Genomic DNA, 14,874 nt, shown 5'->3' with positions numbered 1-14,874 from the left:
ATACAGTTCTGTTTTTTAATTGGTATTTCCTGTGAAGAGTTCTGTTTTTTTTATAGGTATTTCCTGTGTACAGTTCTGCTTTTTTTGTAGGTATTTCCTGCGTACAATTTGATGACACCAGAATTGTCAGTGGGTCTTCAGATAAAACCATTAAGGTCAGTCCAATGAAAATTTTCCAAAGATCGAGTTTTGGAAAATTAGGGGAAATTTGATACCCAATGATTAAAGAATGGGTGTCTCAGTATATTAATTTTCATGCACCTGCTCAGATCTTTAGCTGAAATTTGATATTAATGAATTGAAACTTTATATTTCTGTCATGAATGTTGACAGCATGGTTCAGTACACAATCAGGCAATTAGATAGATATAGTTGTCATCCCTAGGGAATTGTGTTTTACAAACATATTAATTTGTAATTGATAATTGAAAAAAATATGAGTTGAATTTTAAATGGGCTGATTGTTTTTCATAATTAAATATCAATGCCATTGGGAACAATCCTATCATGATTTGCATATTAAATATAATTTTTACTTTAAGGTAATTCAGACAGTTAGAAATTGTATGACTTCACCTGTAGGAAAATGATTGGTCAGCAGTCCAACAATTTTACTTTTCTCTGTTTTAGGTGTGGAACATCCGAACTAATGCCCAGTGGTCAGTCCAAACATTGGTTGGACACAGTGGAACAGTGCGCTGTCTTCACCTGGAAGGAAAACGATTAGTCAGTGGCTCAACAGACAAATCCATCAAGGTGCGAAAAACCGCTTACTGAAAAACAAGAAAATTTGGCGCACTACTAATTTTAGCACCTTTAGCGCAAGCACCCCTGAATGCTAAAATTGATTGAGTGCAAACAGATTTCTGAATATTAATTTTTTAGTACAGTTATGAACTTTAGTACAATGTAAACTGGAACATGTGATTACGTAATGTTGTAGGGTCACTGTATTTTTGCATACACATTCACAATGGCAAACTGTAGCGTCAGTCGAAAAAATTCTGCCAAATCCTTAATTAATTAAAATATAATTTGTTGTTACCCGGTACTTATCATTAGCACCTTCAAAGTTGGACTTCTTGTCTTTTCAACCATCTAATCGCCTCTAGGCGAACAATGAGATCAAGCATGGCGATCAACCTTGCAGACAATACCTGATTACAAATTAACTTTCCTTCGATGCATGCGTGGTTTTAATATGAAACTAATCACGTTTTCTTTTATTAAAAATTTTCAAAATTGACAATGTGCCAGTTCCATGTGCTTGCAACACCACAGAAAAGTAAATGAATGTTTACCTGTGTATGTGAGTTAGAAATCAATGCTATTGTGCTTGCGTGATTGAGTGACCACAAAATCAAATATAGTGTGGATGAAAGGAAAAAATATCACATTTATATATTCTAATGACAAGCATAATGCGCTAAAATTTATTTGCGCCAATGCATTCCCACTTGCATTTGCACTAAAATGAGTAATGCACCAAATTTTCTCATTTTACAGTATTTGTAAAAGAATCTTAGAGATCCATCTCTTCTAATTAAGGAACGAATTTTAAATAAAGTCACTGAGGATATGTTAGTTTAACCAAGATTAGGGCATTATACGCTTTATAATCTACAAAAATGGTTTATAGATAAGTGTAACCCAGATTACTGTATACTCTAATAACTTGGGTGATTTTTAAATTCATTTCTTAAGATTTAATTTTCTGCTAATAAGTGAAGAAAATAAGATGATTTGTACTCAAGAATGGCATTACAATATATATATATATATATATATATATATATATATATATATATATATATATATAAAATTGAATAAAATGTTAAGGCGGATTGATGCATTTTCATTGATGCAAGTCATATTGTGACATAGCAACAAAGGGTATACAATGCTATATAATTTTTTTCAGCCAGTCAAATACATGTAGCTCTTAAAATCCAGATTTAGGTGTTTTTATGAAGGGAGGGCATATTGCTTTGCTGCTGTCTGTTGGTCAATCGGTCTGTGGGTCTGTTCGTCAGTCTGTCTGTCTGTCTGTCTGTCTGTCGGTCCCCCAAGTTTCGGTTCATGTTCTTTGCAGAGGTTGCACATAGTGAAATGAAATTTGGTATACAGATTTATCATAAAAATATCTAGGTCAAGTTTTGTTCTGGGTAGGATCGAGCAATTTTTGACAGAGTTATGCCCCTTGGACTTGGAAAATTTTCAATTATTTTGGGGGTGGGGGGCATTAATGTTTCACAAACATCTCTAGACTTGTTTAATCTTAATTAAATCTTTCCCAAGTAAAATTACCATTAAGTAATAAAGTTCCTAAGTTTATTGATACAGTTATGAAAATGGTTGTGTGTTGAAAATTCACAGTTTGTGAATCCTTTAGAAGGATAAACATGGGCTTATATCTGTGATGCCCTTATGTTTTAATGAATTTTTTATACAAAGGAATTGATACTTCAACAAACTTTAAAGTGGAAAGAAGGGGTATTAATTAGCATAGATTTTGACCCCTAAATTTCAAAGATGATAGCAGTAAGCTAAAAAGTTTAATACCATGAAATCACTAATTTTCATGTGGTTTACATTTTTGTTGTTTTCATGATATGAAGAGACCAATGAATTCATGTCCTCCACAGAATGAAAAATTTCAAATGCATATTAAGAACTTGACATTTCTTCAATTATGAAATCAAATCCCCACAATGAACATGTTGTCCTCAAAACACAAAAATCTGACCCCATGGAAAGATGTAATTTTAGTACATGGAGGATAGAAAACAAGACTATTAAAAACAAAACATGTGCTGAACATGTGCTAATTATAGATCGACATGATTTTGATTTCATAAGTATGACATTTGTTCATAACAGGATTAAAATTTTTGAGTAAACAAGATATCTGATGGTAGTTTTCCATTAAGAAATATAAAGTACATTCTAATGATTTATGAAAATCATTTCATAACATACACAAGTTTGGTGTTGCTTGAAACAAACTCGATCATCTAGACAAACATAAGAAAAGATTTTATTTGTTGACAAGTCTAGACAAAACATTCATTTCGTGAACGAGACTTGACAAACAAATTCATTTATGGCTGAGTCTAGACTAAGAGAACCAAAAAAAATCATTAGTGACAGAGACTAGACAAAGTTCTTTGTCATTTATTCAAGACAAAAAACTTCATAAGAGACTGAGTCTAGACAAACCAAATAAAAGTTTTCTGGTTACTGAGTCTAGACAAACAAAGTTCATTGATCACTGAGTCTAGACAAACAAAGTTCGTTGATCACCAAGTCTAGACAAACATAGCTCGTTGATCACTGAGTGTAGACAAACATAGCTCATTGATGGCTGAGTCTAGACTAACATAGTTCATTGATCACTGAATTTAGGCAAAGAAAATATCATTTATGACTGGGTCAAGACAAACATACATTTGTAGTTCATTGGTGACTTAATCTAGGCAAACAAAATTTATTGGTCCCTGAGTACATACAAAGAAACTGATTATTCACCTATTCTAGTCAACAAAGTTCAATGTCAACTAAATTGCCATGCGCTTAGGCAAACAATATTGAAAGCTTATACTATTAAGTACTGTGTAATTTAGATCAGTTTTGAATTTGTGTCTGTTACAGATGAAAATATTGGTGGACATTGTGTCAAGTCATTTCTTGGTCACTGTTGAGTTTTTTGTGTGTGTTTTTAGTACATTTTTGATATGTTTCCAGTTTGTTGAAGTGAGCATTGTGAAGTTCTTTTTGATTACTATGAGCTTTGTGTTTTGTTTTTGTACAGTTTGGATTTGTGTCCAGTTGTTAGATACAGTGGTTGGTGAACAAGTTGTCTACTCATTTATTGATCTCTGTTGATCAAAGTGTTTTGTTTAGGGTTTTTTTTTTTTGCACTACATTGCATATGTGTGCAGCATGTTAAAAGATGCAGGGATTAGTGCACATTATGAAGTTATTAGATTGTCACACCTAGTCATTGTTTTCTGTAGGTCTAGGATTTATTCAGCTATTGGATAGTCACCACTAGTCACTGTGAATTTGTCTTCTAAATGCTGGGATTTGTTCATTTCTTAGATTGTTGCTACTAGTCATTTTTTGTCTGCTTCAGATCTGGGATTTGTTCAGTTATTGGGTTGTCACCACTAGTCACAATGTTTCTTTTTTTTGTCCTCTGTAGGTCTGGGACTTGTCCACTCAGGAGAGCTGGTCCAGTATAGCCTGTAAGGTGACCATGATTGGGCACACAGAGACCGTCAGGTGTCTACAGGTAAGAACAGTACAACACACGCTTATATGAATTGATGCTTACATCGAAGTGGTTTTCATTCCCTGTGGCTTTAAAACATCATGGATATAACAAATTATGTTTATAAGGAAGCAAAATTGTCCGGCCCTGCACTTCGTTATAAGTGTGTTTTACTGTACAGTTGATTAAGCACTTAGAGACTGTCAGGTGTCTACAGGTAAGTCTAACAGTCTGTTATATTTATACCCCCAACTTGAAAAGTTGGGCATATAGTGATGAGGGTGTCTATGTCCGTAACACTTGGAGGTACCCATCTCTTATCCCCAACTCCTCCTATACCAATGAATGAGACTTTCACAGAATCTTTATTACATAGAGCTTTTGTGAGCTCCTATTTTACATTTCAATTGAACAGGTATTTGGGGTTTCTCACTGCAAAACATGAATACTGCCATTCCTTCTATAAAATTGGGGGTACCCATCTCTTTTCCACAACTTCTCTTATACCACTGAATAGAATTTGATGAGACTTTCACAAAATCTTTATTTTTTATAGTGCCATTGTGCATCTCCTATTTTTCATTTTAATCAGACAAATTTGGAGTTTCCCATGATAGCAAAACCAGGACACTGCCATTCTTTCTATAAAATTCAGGGTACCCATCTCTTTCCCAGAACTCCTCCTATACCACTAGATAAATTTAATGAGACTTTCACAGAATCTTTAAAGGAAAAAAAAGTGTCATTGTGACCTCCTATTTTACATTTCAATTGGATAGATATTTGAGTTTTCCCACAGCAAAAAATGGACTTTTCCTATATGCTCATATGGGAGTGGGGTATCATTTTGTGAGCACAGTGCTCACTGTACCTCAAATTGTCTCTGTAAACTACCAAGATTTCATCATTTTTACTTAACAAAAATTCTTTAATTGTTTTCATGGTTGAGTCAAACCACCAAATTAGGTGGTGAACAAAGTAAAAATTTTGCGTATGATAGAATAGGATGATGTACCCTATGTTAACTCTCCCCATGCCAGAAGGCACATAAAGCCATAACTCTTTCTTCCATTTTCTATTTACATGTAGTGGTGGAATTCCTGCTTGGCCAGCCATCTGTATTCCTTTTTTTATTGTTCTCCTCCAGGTGGTCTCTGGTCTTCCTCTTGCTCGTTTACCTTCTGGCTACTGTACGTCCCAAGGCTATTTTTAAATTAGTCTTTATCTTCTTCTATGCTTAGATTATGCCCTGCAGGACGATGTAGCTGTTCACAAATTTAGATGTCAACAAAATAGTATTTTTTGCCCGAAATCCCCACAGATATTAATGAAATCACAGTATTCAGGGAGTTTTTGTTTCTATTTCTGACTTTCTAATGCAAATTTAGAATTAGTATACTTAAAAGTGAGTGATTGCATATGCATCTTAAACACGATTATCGTTGTAATGAGAACTTCCTTTTAAGGACATACGCAACGTACCTTACCTACTGATAATTTTTCAAGATATTCTTAATTTAAGATTATAGTGCCATCAGATGTTTGTAGACAAAAAATCAGCATGCATTACCAGGGGTTTTGAAAAGTTATCAATTGATGAAAAATCTTGTATAATTCAAAGAAAAATATACAAAAATTACTAAACATATATTCTAGATGTTTTGTTCATCCAAACTTGTTTTAGAAGAAGTGTACAACAGCATATATAAACCTTAAAATGCAGCACACAGTTCCTTTGAGTATTGGAACTCTTCAACTCCAGGGAAAAAGACAATAAAGTTCAAACTACATTGCATATGTCCTTAATACATGTATCATGTAGTTTTCAGATTTAGAGAAAATAGCCCAATACTTACTAACATGGCAGTTTTGACAATTTTCTCACAGAATTTGGAGATAAAATGAAATTTAAGCAAATTTAGAATACCATGCAGGGAAAGAGGTTCATTTTGACTAAAGAGGGATCAGGCAAAAGTGATTTGTTAAGTTGACAAGACTTTTCAACAGGATAATGTACAATCCCCAAAACATTACCTGGCAAGATAATTATTTCATATTTGAGAGACATAGCTTTATTGATCTGACAGAAGTAGCATTTTCTGTTGACAGGTGGACGATGATAAAGTGGTCAGTGGATCATATGACAAAACACTCAAAGTCTGGGATATCAGAAGTGGAGACTGCAGGATTACTCTCAGGTGAGTTACAAGGTAGCTTATAAGTAAGCGAACAGTGGGAGGGGAGGGGTTGGGGGAGGTAATACTCTCAGGTGAGTTACAAGTAGTTCACAGGTAAGCAGACAGTTTAGGAGGGGGTATTACGCTCAGGTGAGTTACAAGTAGTTCACAGGTAAGCAGACAGTTTGGGAGGGGGTATTACACTCAGGTGAGTTACAAGTAGTTCACAGGTAAGCAGACAGTTTGGGAGGAGGTATTACACTCAGGTGAGTTACAAGTAGTTCACAGGTAAGCAGACAGTTTGGGAGAGGGTATTATACTCAGGTGAGTTACAAGATAGCTCACAGGTAACCTGAAAGTTAGGCGGGGGACTTATGCTCAGATGAGTTACAAAGAAGCTCCCAGGTGAGCTGAAAGTTTTTCTTGGGGGTGGGGGGTTGGGGTCTAATAATCAATTGACTGCATTAGGGGTTTAATACAGGAGAGTCTGGGGTTTAACTGTTGCACCATGTATGAAAAGCACATTAGAAGATTGTGTATTCAGTGTTTGATAATAACTCTTTTCCCCTGAATTCATTCATAGAAGAGCATTGTTGTACATTTGGTCGTATTAATCAGGTTAATAAATTACAGTTTATCTCATCAAATGAAAGACAAGAATTGCATAAACAGTGATAAAATTCAAATATTACAAAGAATTGTAAGTTTAAGTTGTGTATAAACTATACACAACATTGAAAAATACTTCAGAAACCCTAATAGTTATTGTCATTATAATAGACTGAAGTACTCCTCTAAATTTCAATTTATTTAATAGAACTTTATGAAATGTTCATATATTGGGAGTAAAACACTATGGAATGGAAGAGAGAGGTATATAAATTTTTGTTTAAAAATATGGATTTCAGATATTGATTTTTTTTTCTTCAAGGATTTCATAATAACAGTAAGGTTGAGAATTTCTTTTAAGTTTTGACACATTTTGTCTATTTGATGTGTTTCATACCATTTCCTCCATTCTTCTCTTTAAAAGTCCTTTTAATTAGGGATGTTGGTGACAGATTGTAGAAATTCTACAACTCCCATTTAATGATGTTAATAATGCATTTGAGACCATGCTATGGAGCAATTTCCTTGAATTTCTAATTCAGTTTGTTTGATTGTATGAACTCAGAGTGAGTCTTAAAAAAAAACAATCCCCGTTGAATTATTTAGATATTTCATGTACACTACATGTACCAATAATACATAATTTCCATTTTAGAACATATCTCTGAGTCAATCATATTTCTGTATTATTTTACAGGTACTTTTGTTGCTATAGCTACATGTAATATATTCCTCAATATTTACATTTCCAATGTCTTTGTCCGAGATAAAATTTCAAATAGTAAAAATACTTTATTTCTGCATAAATCTACTGGCTCATCGATAGGCGTGGTGAAAAAAATCACGTGTGGGGCGGGACAAATAGAGACAGATGTGGGGCTTGTAGCACGTGAATTTGCAGAATCAAGAGCATGTAAATATAAGGAATAACTTTCTAATTTTTTGGTTTCATGACGATGATCATTCGATTGGCTTGCGTGATAATTTTATGCATAAATGCATATGCATGTATGTATGTGTATTTGTGATTTTAGGGGTCACCAGGCAGCAGTATTGTGTGTTCACTTCAATGACACCAGATGAGTATGGTGATTATGTATGTATATTTGTGATTTTAGGGGCCATCAGGCAGCAGTATTGTGTGTTCATTTCAATGACACCAAATTAGTTTCTGGATCCTGTGACAAGACCATCAAGGTAAATGTACTTCTATTTTTACAAGGGTTGTTCAAAAACTTTTGATCCGATTTTGATTGATCGTCTGTTTCCTCACAGATTAATAATTGTAAATTATTAAATTTTGACCTGCTTCCTGAACCCATTTTTTGCATTTTTAAATTTTGAAAAAGTTTGAAGTTTATTATGATATATTTGAAATTTTATATTCAAACAATTTAAATTTATTGTTAATTAAAACATGTCTACCAAATTTGAATATAATACATGTATGACATTAAGTAAAAAAGTTGTGACAGAAATCCACAAACTTTCCAAACAGCCTTTGTATATAACTGTTTCTTTACTAAAAGGCATGAATTCACTTATAATTTAGTTGCTGTTAAATTTTAAGTCTTTTTTTTTTTTGGGGGGGGGTGTATGCTTTGAAGAAGTAACTACTTAGGATCTTTTTTTTTAAATTCTCAAGAAAAGGTCCAATAAATTACAATTGGGGTTGAGGTAGAGGATAAGTCATGTATATTGGTCAGAGATGCTCTTAATCATGTTAATATTTTCATCGTTAGTATAATAGTTAACTGTTTAAAATGTAATTCAAAAAAAAGGAGGAACTACCTGTTTAAAAGGCCCTATATTTGGTTTAGCTTTGCTTAACCAAAAACCAGTTTTTTAGAAAAATTTTTCCTTGATTCTGTTGGACAGGTCTGGAATTACGAGGGTGAGTGTTTGAGGACGTTGATGGGACACCAGGATGCCGTCACCTGTCTTCAGTTTGACTCCACACGGATTGTGAGTGGCTCTCTGGATTGTACCCTGAAGTTCTGGGATATCCACAGTGGGACCTGTGTGAACACCATAGACTGGAAGGATGCAGAGGGGCACACTGGGGTTGTCAGGTAGAGGTTTAAATTTAGAGCTGGGGATCTAGGCAAGGGCACACAGGCAGGTTAGTGGGTCTAGAGAGGGGCACACAGGGGTTGTCAGGTAAAAATGTTAAAGCAGGGTAGGGAATCTACAGAGGGACCTGTAGGGAAATAAATATAAACTAAGGCAGGTTAGAGGGTCTAGAGAGGGACACACAGGGATTTAAAAGCAGGGAAGAGGATTTAGAGAGAGACACACAGAGGTTGTTCAGTAGAGTTAAAAGGTGGGATAGGGAATCTGGAGAGGGGCTTAGAGGGATTGTCAAGAAGAGATGTAAAGTAGGGTAGAGGATCTACATTATTGTATGCTAAAAAAAGTGTGAATTAAATTGTGAAATTACTGATTAACTTGTAGATTTTCCTGCTCTACAGGAAGATACTTATTAAGTTTATAGATGTTGAATTATCTTTGATTAAAATGTTTACTAGCAATCACTAAGCACTGTACAGATGTGACAATGTTTTATCTGATTTAGATGTCTACAAGCAGACAGTTGGAGGTTGGTGAGTGCAGCAGATGATAAAACTATCAAGGTATTTAGAACCTTAAAGATATACATCCCATACTAGTTATTTACTGCACAGTAACACTCTTTAAAAGTGATTATACGTGTGTCCCTTTCATCTAGGCTGTTTAATGCATTTACGAGCTGTAAATCACAGATAAGTTTATCATTCTTGTTCATTGTTTAATTTGTTCTGTCCATAAAACTTTTTTCAGTTCATGCTGCCACAGTATTTATATATTTTCTAATTACATATTATATGAAAATGCCAGCAAGGCAGAAAAAAAATTAATATTTGATGATATTAATGGCTTGGAATTGATGTTGATAGGTGTGGAATCTGGAGACGGGGGAGAGACTTGTTACACTGAGGAACCATACTGACGGGGTGACATGCATGCAGTTTAATGACTTCATTATCGTGTCAGGATCCTATGACAAGACAGTCAAACTGTGGGATTTCAGCTGCTGTTAGCTATCAGGGTCACAGAAAAAAATGACATAACTGGGGGATTTCACCTGCTACTAGTTGTCAGGGTCATACAAGAAATGGCATAAGTGTGGGATTTCAGCTGCTGCTAGCTGTCAGGGTCACACAAAAAATGGCCAAACTGTGGGATTTCAGCTGGTACTAGCTGGATTTATAGGCTACTTCTCCATTCGTTATGAAGTAAACCACAAGAGAGAATGTCGGATTGTGGTATTACTGCTGATGTTATTCATCCATTACACAGGCATTAGAAAACTGTGTCAATGGTAATGAATCACTAGAAGACCATCTATATAGGGTTCTACAGCTAGTATCATTCATTGGGAGGCAGCTGAAAGCAGGAGTGCCCTAGGAGTAGTGTAAGTTCAGAGAAGGAACTCTCTTGGTTTGCAGACTAGATTCTTTTAGTTTGAACTGAATTTGCAGTTGAAAGTGTCCTTGAGAAAAATTTTGTATGTATCTTCAAAGTATAAGAACAGGGTTTTTTGAGAAAGTATTTTTAAGCTGTGAAAACCGTTTTATTATTACTAAGAGAAGATTGTTATGGAATGATATCAGATTGATTTTGACTTTCATTTTAATTTGTAATTTTAGCATAAGAGTTGTCTCTCCTTTACAGTTGATAGTTTTTAATATTTTTGATAATTGGTTGTGACGTACATGATTTTGTATATAAATAGATCTGTAAAAAGAGAGAGCAAACAGAGACTTCCACTTTCTGGATTAAAAGTTTTTTGTTTTGAAACTGAAGGAGAAAATCCAAATCTGCAGGGATTATTTGTATGTTAGCAGATTTGTATCCATGGTTTATTTATTTTGATCTCGTAGATTTCATGTGTTACCATTTTGTATTTCTTGGTTAGATAGGTTATATATGTTTTTTCAAGTTTAGCTAGTTTTCAAGTTTAGATTGTTATGTCCAAGAATTTCAAGGATCTCTTAAAATTGTTTTGTGTCTTATGTATTAATTCATGAATGATATGTTAAAAGTATCTTAAAACATACTGCCTAAAAAGGATGTAGAGTGCAGAATTCATTTTTCCCCCAAGAAATGCCAGGGATATACATGTATGTGCTAGAACATGAAGAAGCAAAAAAAAAAAATGCCAACAAACCAGACAAAAATCGAACAAAACAAACAAAATAAATAAAACAAAGAATGGCATATCCAAAAGTATAAGGTAATGAATTGCAATGAGACAATGAATATTTTATTTACATCCCATAATTTAGAGTCCTCTTTGACCTTTGGCATCATCCTTGACCTTCATATTGAGGGAAATTTTTAATAATCCTAGGAGAAAGAAAAAAAATCTGAGAAATAATAAATCTGACTTCGATCAAGTCTGACATTTGATTTGCTTAATAATAGTACTGTAGGCTTGTAATAAACTAGTTTCTCTAATTTTTTATATGGATTTTTACAAAACATTAGGTTGTAGTCATATAGAGAATGTTGTGAATCCCACATGTTGTGTTTGTATTTTATTTTTTGCTCATTAATACAGAAGACAATTCTCAGTACATTCTCTGTGATAACCACATTTACAGAATTCTGGTTGTGAACTTGTGCTGTATTGTAGTGAATAGGATATTTACTGTAGGTTGTTAATTGAAATTGAAGTACCCGTGTAGTCTAAATACACTCTTTATTGAATTTGTTTATAGTAATTTCTTTCTTTTTCCCTTGACATCATTAATTTTCAGGAACTCAAGAAAAATGTCCAATGCTGTTATGTTATTATGTATGTGTTAAAAACATAATGTTGCTAATATTTATTTTATTTTCCTTAATATTTTATAAGTTTTATACTACTAAGTAACTCAATTCTTCTGGATTGTCAAAAACATTGCCTTGAGACTAGATTTTTGTAGAGTCTCTCATAATGGGAATATGATGTTTTTCATTCGTTTGGCTTATCTTTTCTTCTGAATTTTTATTGCATTTATTTGCATTTTATTTGTATTAATGCGTTTTAATGATTTTAATACATGTAATCAGAAATTAATATGTTTGCTTTACGTGCACTTAGACTATTGATCTTCATAAAGTGCATGTAAATACACAATGCACTCAAAAGAAAAGCATTTAATTAAATAATTCTCCTGCCATTTTGATTGGTATTAGTATGCATCAATTGTCTAGTGATTGTGAAAGTACATGTAATGTGTGAATAAGCTGAGATGTTGAAGTGTAGGACTGTAGCACATTGGCCTGTAAAAGATTTGGGGTAGTTTGCCAGCTGCCAGATCTCAATTCTTGGACAAGCTAGAGTTATTTACAGTAAATACACATAGTATTAGTTTCAATATTGAGAATTTTGGTGACCCTCTATATTGAAAGGAAAAAGTATAAATGTATACAGTTTCCATTTCTGAATTAGTTCAATTAATTCATTTGCATTGAATTGTGAATAGTTCAGTATGAAAATAATGCGTTATAGTGCATAATAATATATTATGGATGTACATGCATCAATTTCATTTATTGTATTCATAAGTAAACAAAAATTCCTGACATTTTATAGAGCATAATCAAAAGAGACACAATCTGTAATTACAGGCAAAGTTAGATTTCGTAATTAGAAGAGTTTTAATTACATGACAGTGGCAATGTCCTTGGAAGGGGCAATGTTAAAGTTTTCTGATGTGCAACAATTGATCATGACAATCTTTAGCCTTTCTTATATATACACATTATTTTGATGAGTACAAAATTGGAATTAAGTTTATTAATTAAATATATTGGTTTCACAGACCTAAAAATGTGTTCTAAAAATGAGATGTTTTTTCTCATTAATCACATTTATGTCAATTTCCTATGTTTTAAATTAAGATGTTTAATTGAAAGTTATTCTTGGGAGGAAACTTTATAAGTATTCATCAATGGTATTTTTAAGGCTAACCAAATGAAGAATTTTTTAAATGATTTCATGGTACAATTAATCAACAGAATTGTAATTTCTTCACATTTGTACAAAGCTCTTTGTATTTTTGATGTACTATTTCGATTAGATTTAGTTATTTTATTCATGTGTTTAAATTTTTTTTCCATTTGGTTAACTTTGATTTGACAATATTTAAAATCAAGTAAATCTTCATTTAACATTGTAAAGATAATTCTGTTAGAAAGTTGATTCATAGCAGACACGTATGGTCTCTGGTATATCAACATCTCTTCTTTTTTTTTTGAGATGATACTTTGTATATTCTTCTATAGACACACGTGGTCTGTGTTATATCAATATCCTACATCTGTGTCTCTTCTCTATTCTGAGATGCATTCAGGGATCGACATTAACGGTTGTCCGATTGCCCGGGACAAGTAAATTCTCAGTTCGGGCAAGTGAAACTGTCAACTTGCTTGTCCGATCGGGCAAGTGAATTTTTCTGATAGAAATGTATGTTGGTATCTATCTTACATTAATTATAAATAAAACAATAGATTGAACACTTGATTTCCGCCAGATACGTGACTGACATTGCTCCCTTGGATTTCTAGATTATATCGTTCATTAAAAATCGGGTTCGTTATTCTTTTTTATTTCATGTTAAATACGCTCTACGTACTTTGTTAACTACTTAATTCATTCACACTGACAGAATATAACATGACCTATCCTGATCAAGATATGTATTTTTCATAGCAACGATCTTCCTTAGCGTTGCATCAATCAAAATTCACAAAACAAAACGATCCTACCCAAACAATGATGTTTTATTAAAAAGGAAACGGATGGTTATTGATGCATTGCAGTGTGTGTTTACAGATTAAATCGACAAGGAAAGTGGTAGTATACATTTATGTCCAAACGTACCATCTAAATTTTTTCAGGTACCTCAACTTGCCAGATTTATAGTAGTGCATTTGTTCACACTTTTTCTTATCATAATATTTACGGCAATAAATTATTTTCCTATTTTGGCAACCAAGTTTTGCATTCGGACAAGTCAAAATTTGAGATCACTTGCCCGGAGGTCAAGTGAATCTGAAAGTTAACGTCTATCCCTGGCATTCTCGTACAGACGTGGTCTGTTGTATTTTGTAGTGTCTAGGTCTTCTCACTATAGCATTCTTGTTCCCCCCACATTTGTACTGTTGTTCATCATGTACATGTCAAATAAATTAAAGTCAACAGAAGCCTTGCATTATTTTCAATTAATTGTCAGAGATAGACAATGTAAAAGACCAGGCATGGGGATTAATACTCTAATACTGAGTCAAAAGAAAGACACACATAGGTAAAAAAAAAATCACTAGAAATATGTGTACATGAAACTAGTTAGAGCCCTTTAAGGATATGCAGGTGTCCTATAGTAATCTGTCATTCTGTCCATCCACAAGGGGAGTTTCGATAAGGCCGTTTTTCGGCCCCTCACGAAATTTTATGAAATTTTGTTATTATGTAGAAAAACTTCTTATCTTCCTAAAAATATGAAAATAATTTATGTTACGCATTTTCCGGTCACGTGATAATTGAAAATTTAAGTATACCCCCATTTCGTATATTTTGGGAGCAGACATTTTCATAGGGGGAAAGTGGATTTTTTAACTGTTAAAATCGTAAATGAAATAGGATAAATATGAATTAAGACATAAATTAACCAATCTCAACATTTTTTTTTTTTTTTTTTTTACGGAAAATGGTGTTTATCTTATGCGAATGTTTTTTTAAGGTGCGATATTTTTCTGGTGTGTCAAATGTTACATTTCTTTAAA

The 14,874-nt window shown here is 33.3% G+C and overlaps 1 protein-coding gene across 1 annotated transcript in view; it reads left to right on the top strand.

The window, feature by feature from the left end:
• LOC133195533 (beta-TrCP-like) overlaps positions 1-13,061 on the top strand; it is a 30,055-nt gene extending 16,994 nt beyond the window's left edge. The window contains exons 8-15 of the mRNA XM_061331404.1: positions 91-155; positions 631-756; positions 4,205-4,294; positions 6,383-6,471; positions 8,178-8,256; positions 8,938-9,131; positions 9,635-9,692; positions 9,996-13,061. Of these exons, the coding sequence (XP_061187388.1) occupies positions 91-155; positions 631-756; positions 4,205-4,294; positions 6,383-6,471; positions 8,178-8,256; positions 8,938-9,131; positions 9,635-9,692; positions 9,996-10,139 (845 nt within the window). The 3' untranslated portion in view covers positions 10,140-13,061. The remainder of the gene's footprint in view (positions 1-90; positions 156-630; positions 757-4,204; positions 4,295-6,382; positions 6,472-8,177; positions 8,257-8,937; positions 9,132-9,634; positions 9,693-9,995) is intronic.
• Positions 13,062-14,874: the final 1,813 nt, after the last annotated feature.

The sequence above is a fragment of the Saccostrea echinata genome, unplaced genomic scaffold (genome assembly GCF_033153115.1).
Source record: "Saccostrea echinata isolate AGI-Se365-2 ecotype Australia unplaced genomic scaffold, CSIRO_AGI_Sech_v1 ptg000029l, whole genome shotgun sequence".
In the NCBI taxonomy this organism is placed as follows: Eukaryota; Metazoa; Mollusca; class Bivalvia; order Ostreida; family Ostreidae; genus Saccostrea; species Saccostrea echinata.
Note: the sequence above shows the minus strand (reverse complement) of the source record. Positions and strands in the feature narration are given on the sequence as shown.